Source organism: Channa argus, chromosome 10 (genome assembly GCF_033026475.1).
Source record: "Channa argus isolate prfri chromosome 10, Channa argus male v1.0, whole genome shotgun sequence".
In the NCBI taxonomy this organism is placed as follows: domain Eukaryota; kingdom Metazoa; phylum Chordata; class Actinopteri; order Anabantiformes; family Channidae; genus Channa; species Channa argus.
In genome coordinates this window covers 7363762-7374757 of record NC_090206.1, presented here as the reverse complement: position 1 = coordinate 7374757, position 10996 = coordinate 7363762, and the positions used below count along the sequence as shown (strand labels likewise).

Genomic DNA, 10996 nt, shown 5'->3' with positions numbered 1-10996 from the left:
TGTTGCAATGTCACTCTCAGTCCAGGATGGGGTACTGGTGAGCAGGCGACTCTGACTCTCTCTCAGAGGCTTGGAGGGGAACTGGTGTCCCTCTGCTGCACTGCAACCGCACAAATACCCACGAGCCGGGATGTTAGCCAGAAATCCTGGGCCACCTGTTAACCTCCTTCTTTGAATAAAATATTCCTCAATCCTGTGATCCTATGATCTAAACGATTCATTTAAATCTACAAGGCTCATAATTTTCCTTCAGCATGAAACAAACCAATTGATGTGTGTGTTCTTTAGTTTTCACTTACCCCTTGTTGGCAGGGGTTGAGCCACTGGGTGAAGAGGGCTGCTCGGGGTCCAGATTCACCAGACAACTTGGAAACGAGCAGCCGTCACCTAAACTAAAGAGCCAGCAGGGAAGACAGGAGAATGTTTCAACTAGCTGCAAATAAAACTACTCACTTTACTGTAAGTGACATTCTAAACATTTCTCTGCACATTTTGTTCAGAACAGTGGGTAATGGTACCATGGTACTGTATGAAACTTTCGCTGGACAGTGGTAATTATGGGACAAAGTTAGAACAGTAGCTCAGTAAAGAAAAGTCAATCCATCAGTACAAAGCAACACCTATTGAAAATTAGCCAGCACAAGCCACTGGCCACTTCCGGGAGCTAGAGCTTCTCAATTCAGTCATAGTTTGATGTTTTTTACTGAAGCTGATGCTCTTTTGTCTCCATCAGGACCTTTCCCTCTTTGGATCATTTTGTCATAATATAAATAACAGGTGTCACTGATGACTTTTTTCATCAACCACTAACATCCTGAGCTAGACTATATTAAAATATGACTGAATTGCTTTATTTGAAGTCCCATAGTTTTTGAACTCCCATTTTGCCATAATAATGACTTTATGGACAATAGATTAGCCATTAAGGTATTACATAACATATAGTACTTCACAAACTGTCAACATTATTTAATGTTGAGAGGGCTTAAATAATCACATTTAGCTTTTAACTACAAAAAAACTCTATTAAGTAAAATAATATGAAAGGTCAATGTGCCAATCTAAGTATTACACATTAATTACCTTTCCAATGTCCTTGTTTTTCAAAATAGCTTATTGAATATGGAAATTCATGCAGCATAACATTAAGAAAGTGTGAAGGCAGTATGACTGTAATTTGCTGGGCAGCATTCCCTCTTCAGTCTGTTCTCACATATCTATCTGTGTTACTGCAAGTCTAACAACATAAACCTCATCAGGTATATGAGTGTATTAATTAGCTGCTGTTTGTGGACAGATGAAAGGACGCATGAGTCATGTTTAAACATATTCTATCAGTGTTTCATAGTGACACCCTGCCAGTGTAAGACGTGTAATCCCGATCTTAACACCTCAGCAGGTTACAGATGGGGATTTTTAGCAAGGTGTAATGTCTCAGCCACATTGCAGACATGTAAATGTTAAAGCAGAGCTGACCTGACTTTCTACAGTAGACTTCAAATTACAGATCACTGAGGCTCCCGTCTGAAAAGGTTAAATCGTTTCTTGAAACACTGACTTGCTCGCTTTGTTTTTCTTAGTTTGCCCACTTTCAATTTTATGTAATGTCTGTGTTTGTCTTTTTTCTTTTTTTTTTTTGACCGTTTCCCTTCAAATTACCTTACCTGGAGAAAATGGGAATAGGCCAATATTTAATTTCATCGCCAAAAACCTGGCGGAAGTTCTTACTGAAGCCCAGACTGAAACCATTCTTGTCTGTGCCGTGACGGAATACAGGAGCACGCACAGCCTCTGAGAGGACACACACAGATAAGAGGAGTTAGTCTGGTATGAGGAGGAATAAATACACCATTCAATCCTATTTAGATTTTTGACAGCGGCTCATTCAAACAGCAGATCAACACATGAACCCGAATGGCTGCATCAAAGAAAAAGCTCTGAATGAAAAGTGTCTTTGTTGTGCAGAAAAAGTAGTTCTCAGACTGTTTCACCAGGTGCGACTTCTCTTCCTAACAGTGTCTGTTACTAAGCCGCTTAGCACTCTTAGCCTTGTGTCTTTACATTACACTGTAACATACTCTTCTGGATAATCCACTCTGCTCAACACACAGAGACAAAGCGTGCCTCTGTGCACACATAATGAGAAACTGCTCCCTCTGATAACAGTCCAAAGAGGCTCATCAAATCACTGCGCTGATGAGGCTGGTGACTGACGGTGGGAAAAATGCAATGAAAACATCCTTCACTGTTCTTGCAGAGATGATGCTGTGCAAAAATGGTGAGCAGACTGGAAGCAGGTACTCATGTTATCCTCCTGTCCCACTGAGGCTGTGTAAATACTGCAGCTACTTACAAAACACACACAGGTATGAAGTACGCCACATACCCAGAGTGGATCTGTTCTTGCAGACGAGCCAGCAGTGATAGATGAAAAGTGAGGCGAGGCTGACTGAGAACATGGAGGCCGAGAAGAAGAGGAACAGGATGTGGAACTTCGCCTGAGTGTCTGGGAGGCCGTTCTGAGGGGGGAAAAAACTACACATCAACACAACCAAACAAGCACAGAGTGGACACTGAATACAATCTGAGAGATTTCTACTTAACTATTCTATGGGGGGGGGGGCTTTGTTATACTGTTTCTATCTCAGAGCCACTATCTGGCTACTTCATACAGTACCAAGTATTCTTTCAGGCGGAAATGTGCTCTACCTCCAGCCTTTTGGGGGGAAAAAAATCAAACAGCACATTTTTTAATGTATCTCAGATGTCCGTTAAGTTTACAATAGATGCACGATACGCTAACAGCACAGTTTTCATACTGGGGGGTTTAGTAACTTAACTTACTGTCCAAAATTTGATGAAGTATCGAAGATCCGTAGCAGTTATGAAAAGGCAGTAGAGTAAAGAATATGCCAAGAACAGCATGAAAAACTTGTAGTTGGAGAATCCAACACAGTTGTTGACCCTGCGTAAAGAATGAAAGGATGTTCCAAGCTTGTACAGAGATGACGCATACTACATATATAGAACACAAATTAAATTAAAATGTTAAAAATTAAAAAACAAATAAAAAAAAAACAAAACAAACAAATTAAAAACAACTAGTACAGGCAAACACACTAATTGAAACAGACTTGAATAGTACTGGTGGAGGAACAAGTGTTTTTGCGCTTCATTCCAGTAGTTGGGAGCGTGGACAGTTTCTTTGATCTGGTGTCATTGTTCTGAACCACATTTGTTAAATATCTTTGCAGTTTAGCTATTAAGAAATTATAGATGAAGAAACAGATGCTGATGCCCTCTGGATAGCAACAGCAGAAGAATAAGTCTGTGTCCATTATTCTATAGCTCCGTGTTTACCACGCTGGTCTACAATTACAACTCCATTTAGAGCAAGGACAGAATTAACAAATGTACCATCAGTTGTTCTTGTGAAATGCAAAAGTTTTATGTTTTTAGAGCCTAGAACAAGGCTCAAACAGCAAAGTCTGCTGGTCACTAAGAGGAAGCTGTAATCTGGAGGTCTGGCTTGAGATGGCACCTGTTTCATACAAAACAAGCACCATAGTGCTGAGTTGGGAAAATCACATACAGAATAAAAAGCTTTGGGCCTAAACTTGATCCTTGTGAAACCTGTTATAAACCTTCTGGGACCTTCATATACAAGAAACAACGGTTTGAACTCTACCACGGAGATGTGATTTGAATTGGTTTTGAGCAGACACAAGCCCACACACTAATTTAGTGTATGTCAATAAATGTTACTAGTTTATTCTTATCTTTTTATGTAAATGCAATACAGCAGTGGCCACACACTGGAATCAGAGTTTCAGTTTTGAAACAGCACAAGTCTTATTAATGTAGATTTTATTGGTGAGAACACATTGTTGTAATCACACTGACTTTTTGATATGCAGCACTGACCCTACAGAGGCTTTGGGGACAGGAATCACATTTGCTGTCAGGATGAGGTTACAGTATCAATTTCTGTCCAGTGAACAAGCTTCCCTGTGATGCCGGTTTATGAGTCCGGCAACTGGGCAAAAACTAAACACTTTCCTTCATTATGTAACCAAAAAGATAAAACTACACCATGTGAGTAAAATGGTGCATTAGTGCAGCCTCACTGCTATTTGTTTTAAATCCTACTGTCCGTTTCATAAAAAAGTGTTACTACATACCAGGGGCAGTGGTGATCCATCTTCAGGATGCATCTGTAACGCAGCAGGGTCAGATGTCAGTGTAATAGAATTTTACTGTGCCTGTCAGAGTATATATTAAATAGTGTGGTCTTTTCTCTATAGGTGCACGAGCAGAGGGCCGTACTTATCACAGACTGAACAATGGTGACATCGATCAGGCTTCAGCAGCTGGCAGCGGTCACAGAAACGGATTGCTGAGGAGACACAACCCGTTCAATCACACAGCCGTATACGCAGCCGCTCCTGCTAACACTTGACTACAGAACATCAAGGTGACAGGGGTGAAATGACTTGTGAGAGCTGCATGTCAGTCTGGACCCCTCCTCTTTTTCTGCATCAGCAGCAGTGTGTACTGGGACATACCTCCAGAGTTGGTGCGGGTGTAGATGGGCAGATCCTTGGCTATCCTCCTCAGGATCTCCTGCTGAGACTCACCCCGATCTTCACGCTCCAGCAGCTCCTTGTCAGAGCAGGACAGGTGAAACTATGTAGAGCAGAACACAGAAGGAAAGACAAACAACACATGGGATGTTTCAGTAGCTCTATCTGTGAGCAGCAATGTTTCTATCTAATGAATCATATCTTTCCCTATGTGAAAACACAGTCAAATATGTTGTCAGCTGAGCAACATATTACAGTATGTGAGTGTCAGAATGAAGCTGCAGCTCAGTAGGTAAAGTAGTGACACCTATCTTTCTTTCATTTGTTTTGGCTCTTTCTGCCCCAGCAGGCAAATGGGAGCAAAACAACACCAAGCTGCAATATTACTTTCAGCCACTCAGGTAAGTTATGATTAAAGATTCCAAACGTAAAACTGTGAAAACAAACAGCGAAACTTTTATTACAATCTCAAAACCTCAAATAATCCAGCAATCACGTCCCATAAAGTAAAAATTTCATATGGTGATTTTTGCGCGCTTCGGTGGCCAGTGCAAAGATGTGTCCTCTCCAAGAAAAGTGCATGATGACGCATCAGAGCTAAAGCGCTGTGGTCAGGATCAGAGCCATTACAGTGCAGCTCCAGGTACTTCCACTGGAAAGTATTATTAGTCAAAATGCAGCGTTCCATCACACAGCGAGGCTGTAACCTACATCTGCACTTCCCACCGTGCCTCATCACCCCAGACGTCTGTAACGCTGATTTGTAGTCAGACACACTCACCTCCTCCAGGGGATTCATGGGCTTGGTGAAGATGGTTTGCCAGTACGCCCAAACAAACATGATGAAAATAACATGGTACACCAGCAAGTACACGACTGGAAGTTAAAAAAAAAGAAAAAAACATCAGTTATCAATGTTGCACCCTGAAATCCGAAAATGCAGAAAACAAAACAGTATCCAAGTGAAATCAGATCTAATAGCTCAGCACTGAGCTGAACATAACCTAGATTCAGAATCTAATTTCAGTCTACTTTGAATATTGTGAACTGGGACAAACATCATGTTACAGACTGTCAGCAGATGCCGGGGTGTGAATTTTGGCACTGATTTTAACATCGGCGTCTAACTGCTCTGGTGCGTTCATAGTGGATTTTCATAATCTTGTAGCCTTAATTATAGTTTTGGAGTTTAGATGGGGAAAAAAGCAAAGAAGTGCAGAATCTTACAACTTTAAACTTTGTTTTAAAGATTAACAAGTAGCTGCACATGTCAGCATGTTGATATGCTCACATAACGAATATTAATGTCAACACTTTATTTTACGGGTCCTGTATTTTCCTGATGATTTCCTTTAAACTTTCTTTGTAATTTCCTTTAATTCAACGATATTTAGATATTAACTTCTTGGACATTTTCCTTTAAATCCACAGAGGAATGATGAGGGACATGATAAAAATAAATGTATTTATTAATTAGCTGAGACACACTCATAGCTGAGGCTGATTGTCTTAATGTGAGGCTCTGATCCAAAACTCTGCTCAGCACTTAACAACTGGAGACACCTAAAGTTTAAATCCTGCTTCAGTTCAAACAGCATTACAAAACACTTACCCTTTTCTCCTGTCTCTTCGATAGACTCTGAAAAATAATAAGCAACAGTCATGCGTGTGTTGAATAAAATATGCTGAAACACACTGAGGAGCTCCAAGGATATCCCCGAAATCGTAGGGCAACATTTTCCCTTTAAAATCGTACTTTACCTTTGCTCATAATACATGTGTGACTGACAGGCAGCGTCTGAATTCAAATAAGCAAAACTGAAAAATGTTGACTCTAAACCGTCCCAGTGTCCCACTATCAGTCAAATAGCTCCAATCATGGCTGCTGTCATATATTCATTAGTGGACACAGACAAAAGGCAAAGAAAACAACAGGAAGATTGTGTGTGTGTGTGTGTGTGGACAGCTCCAACGGAGAGGTTCTGCTGAAGCTGCTGATCACAAGCTGACATCAGTGGTGACACACTTGATGAGCATCTCCCACAAAACACACAACTAAAGACAAGTGAAAACTTGTTGGACGATTAGCTGATGCTGTTTTAGATTAGCCACAATGTCTAAGCTACGATTAGCTGAGCAAACAGAATAATAATAAATGCAGAATACTCATACACGCAAACACACGCATATGCTCGCAGCAGGGGCTGAGGAAAGGTGAGCCAAGGAGCTGAATTGAGGCATGCAGCCAAAAATTATGTGCACACCACTGTGGCAGAGAAAACAGCCACAGTGTGACAGTGAAGCATTAGTGTGTGAGTGTGTAGTCATTAAGGGCAAATGCAAGGATGTGTATTAATGTGTCGGAGGAGGACGTGTGCTCACTGCCTTTTGCTCTTGCCATTGTTACGATAAAGTAAATTCCCAACAACGGTCCGACTCCAAGATGCCAAAGAACTGATTTCATATTTTTAACAATCTTGGAAAGAGGGCCAACTGTTCAAAGGCTGATGTTCGGTGCTTAAAAGCAAAGTGGGTCAACCACAGATTGCTTGGGGTGAATTATGTAAGCCAGACAATGAGATTAACTGAGATGCCAAACGAGAGGTATCAGCTGACGATACTTTCACACAAGTGTGTCTGTATCTGTCTGCAGAGCACATGCTGGCCCTGAGCAACTGCCGTCCTGACCTGCTGCTGTTGTTTTCATCTCTCTGTCCCATGTGACTCAAGTGCATCACAAATTCTCTCTGTTTCCAGGTGAAAAAAACAACATGGTACAAACAAACAACATGGTCAAAAACACACGCACACATCTCAAACTGGGATGTTGCTGCTCTGTCATCCTGCAGTATTCACAAAAATCTTAATATTTCACTGATATGTCCTTTACCTCTAGGAGAAGTTAATCCTGACACAGACCCTGAAGGGCACATTTGGAAACCTTTGGATGCTGAGCCAGATGGAGGCACCGTTTTAAACTACACATTATTAATATACACATAGTTTGTTCAGTTTCATAAATCAATGCAGAATAAGTTTTAAGTATTAAAGTACACAATCACACTTATGAACAGCTGCTATTTTTAACTTTTTTAGGCCATGGATGGATTATGACATCAGGCCTGAAGACAGAAGCTTGAACAATAACTGCAAGTTTATTTTGTAGTTGTAGTTTTGTAGGTTTATCTTTTTTTAATCTGTGGTCAGTTTTTCCTATATGTGGGTTGCATGTATTTTTTTCAGGGGTGATAAGTAACTAAGTACATTTACTCACATACTGCACTTAAGTACTTTGCTGGAGGTTTTCTATATACAGTTCAGAGGAGATGTATTTTTGTTCCATTGCAAATAGATTTACTCAAAAACTACTTTTTGCAAATATACACATAAAACACAATGAACTAATGAATGCTGAAGTGTTGTTATTGATTAAAAACCTTTCAATCCCTAAAGTGGATAAAATCAGTTCCATCTTTACCGACTTATTTTTTAATTATTTACCAGAAAGTTTTCCTTGGAATATTTGTTAGATTTGAAAGTTGAACAAATTTGGACTAAACTTTTACATTCACATCATCATTCTGATTTAATTCAATACTGTTTCTACATTTCCACTTTCCTTTTCAAGTACTTTTTTTCACTTTAAAATTTAGTACTTCACTTAAGGCTACTTGAAATTCAGTGCATGTACTGTACTTAAAAAAAGAATTTGAGCTAGTACTTCTACTTATAGTGGAGTAGATTTTAGGGAAGTCATTCTACTCTTGCTCTACTGCTCTTTTACAATTTTTTTCCCTTTGTCGTTACTCTTTATCTTTTCATAGTCATTTTCTTGTTTCTTTGCAGTAATTTTATAATGTTGTTTATACTCGGTGTTGTTTTGAATTTATCTGTTGCCATTTCCAGCTCTTTGAGTTCATTGTTGTTCCCTTGTAGTCTTTGGTCTTTGTGTGTGTCTTTGTGGTCATTGTGCATCACCCAGAGTCTTTGCTCTCTCACTAATTCATGCAGCTACCTATTTTACTGGAGCTTCCACTGTGGCCAACATCACCTCTGGCCCATTGATGTGGCTCTGTGACTCCTGCCGCATATTTAACTCTCACTGACACATGTAAAGACAAATGTAAAGGTGTGGACTTTCAGGCGAAGCTCAATTGCAAGTCTGGCTAAATTTGGAGAAGATGTGATTCAAGAACAAACAACCAGAACATCCAAACCCTCCCTGTCTGCTTTTCTTCCGGTTGCTCTCATTAAACCATTTCCCTTTCATCCCCCTTTTGACATAGGGGATCTTTTTCCTAGTGGTCTGACAACTTGCCAAATGGAGCACAGGACTAGGCTACTGAGACTCCTGTGAGACATCCTAGAAACCATTACTCACTATCCAGGTCAACTCTGTGTTCACCCTTCAAGAGGAGGCTCGCTGTCTGCAACCGCAGCACCCAACACTCAGCAGCCAGAGGGGGTGTGAAGGAAGGAGGTCTGGCCTGATGCAAAAGCCATTACAGACTTCTTGTCAAATGATAATGCTGATGGTGGTTCTGTGCTGGTGGATATAAATTCATATAACGAAGCTGCAGCAACTACATGAGCCTGAAGCTATAACACTATGTCTCTCAGTGAATGAGTCAGATAATGGATCTGAGACAAATGCCCTAATCCCATTCTGTACATCCTGTGACACTGTATATATATGTATTTATATGTATATGAAATGTCATAAAAGCTCATTCACAAGAAAAGCAGTCTGTCAATTCATACTAATGCCAATTGTGTTATGATTTTAAGATGTTTCAGATGAGTTTTTCATGCAAACACACGCAATTTCCCCTGAACAATTTGCTGACATTCTCTATTACTGTCTTGTGGCTGACAGTGTGCACACACTGCGTAAACAAGAAGCCAGGTCTTCTGCATCTTCTGCAAAGAAAAAACAGCCTGGTCCACAAACTGCTGAGCAGAAATGTCTCCCCACCCTATCACCAAAAGGAAAAGAGGAAACACACACAACACACACACACCAGTCATAGGCATTACCCCCTCACGCATAGACACTCACACACGCACACACCTCCTGTTCGTACTACCCAGACAGCTGATTTCTTACCTATGCAAAGCTGCAAAACATAGGCGTAGTATGACCACGCTACTATGAGGGCGATGAAGAGTACCGGGATCCAGTACAAAACTCTCTGACAGCCCCGCTTGATACTACGCGAACCTGATGGTGCCATAGTCTAGCAGCGGATCATCTCCCGTGCATTCGAGTGTTTACTCTCCCTCCCCTCTTCTCTATCTCCCAGTGTGTGTGTGTTTGTGTGTGTCTGTGTGTGTGCGTGTGTGTGTGTGTGTGTGTGTGTGGAGATTGTCACTGCATCGTAGCTCCGGCTCTGATCACCCTAATCGGCAGCTCAGACGTAACGTCCATACCAGCCTCCCGCCCGCCTCTGATGCTGCCTCTGCCGCCGCCGCTTCTGCTACTGCTGCACTGCTCTCCCCTCTGATCGTCCTGCTCAGCTACTAATACAGACTACAACACAAATATCAGACGGCTCACTCACACAAACACACACACGCAGGCACACACTTATGCGTACACACACACTCAGCTTCTGCTGCCTCCCCACAGGTTGCCATGACGTCCGCTGGATGCTGCAAGCCTGGCGCATTTCTCACCGCGAGCAGATGGGTTCAATAAGTTCATTGTCGCGAGTGTTGAAAGGGGGATGTGTTCCAAGACACACATACACACACACACACCACGTGCCAGGCAAGATCTGGGTCGGTTGTACCAAAAGTTGTTTGTCAAGTTGGAGTTTTGTCAGTTGGTTTGCGTCAGCTCCATTGCTATGTGCCACGTGGTTTATCAGAAGTGTTTTGGCCAGAATCTTTTGATTTATAATTACCTCAAAGTGTAGGTGGAGATCTGCATAATCCCCCTGTTTCTGCTTCAAACACAGCTGCACCTGTAAATATATAGGTCCGCATTGTACAAAGGCCTCCAGTCAGACTGCTGCATGCATTGTGTACATTGTGTTAATATGAAATGTTTGTGGATAATTTCATATTTTATAGACTAAAGTGCCTTTTAGATATTTTCATTAATGCTGTTCGAATGTGGGAAAGAGTTCAGATTTACCAACTGCTGCAGCAAAGACGATATGCACCACAAGATGCACATCTCAGTCTTGAAGAAAAGACAGATGGCTCAGTAGCATGTGGAAAGTGGACTAGTGTCTGTGTGGTTTTCACAGTTACTGAGCAAAATATCTTACATATCCACAACAGATAAACTGACCTCAAATAGAACAACCAGCTTTGAAAACACCAAAGAAAATATGGTTGTAAATGCATATTTGCATTTTAAACTATAGACATAAAGAGAAAGCATGTTTGCCTGTATTTTATCACAT

At 41.1% G+C, this 10996-nt stretch overlaps 1 protein-coding gene across 5 annotated transcripts in view; it reads right to left on the bottom strand.

Annotated features, from left to right (window-relative positions):
- The window catches only part of zdhhc2 (zinc finger DHHC-type palmitoyltransferase 2), an 11669-nt gene extending 1398 nt beyond the window's left edge, over positions 1-10271 (bottom strand). Inside the window, exons 1-12 of one of the 5 annotated variants that reach the window (XM_067519259.1) lie at positions 9691-10271; positions 6196-6222; positions 5365-5459; positions 4566-4686; positions 4327-4396; positions 4182-4214; positions 2845-2965; positions 2678-2716; positions 2387-2519; positions 1665-1791; positions 300-392; positions 1-100 (exon numbers count right to left, since the gene is read on the bottom strand). The exon at positions 1-100 is cut by the window's left edge and continues 22 nt beyond it. In XM_067519259.1, coding sequence (XP_067375360.1) covers positions 1-100; positions 300-392; positions 1665-1791; positions 2387-2519; positions 2678-2716; positions 2845-2965; positions 4182-4214; positions 4327-4396; positions 4566-4686; positions 5365-5459; positions 6196-6222; positions 9691-9817 — 1086 coding nt within the window. In that variant the 5' untranslated portion in view covers positions 9818-10271. Of the gene's footprint in view, positions 101-299; positions 393-1664; positions 1792-2386; positions 2520-2677; positions 2717-2844; positions 2966-4181; positions 4215-4326; positions 4397-4565; positions 4687-5364; positions 5460-6195; positions 6223-6344 lie in introns of all 5 variants that reach the window. The other 4 variants (XM_067519262.1, XM_067519263.1, XM_067519264.1 and 1 more) reach the window with 4 other exon arrangements.
- Positions 10272-10996: the final 725 nt, after the last annotated feature.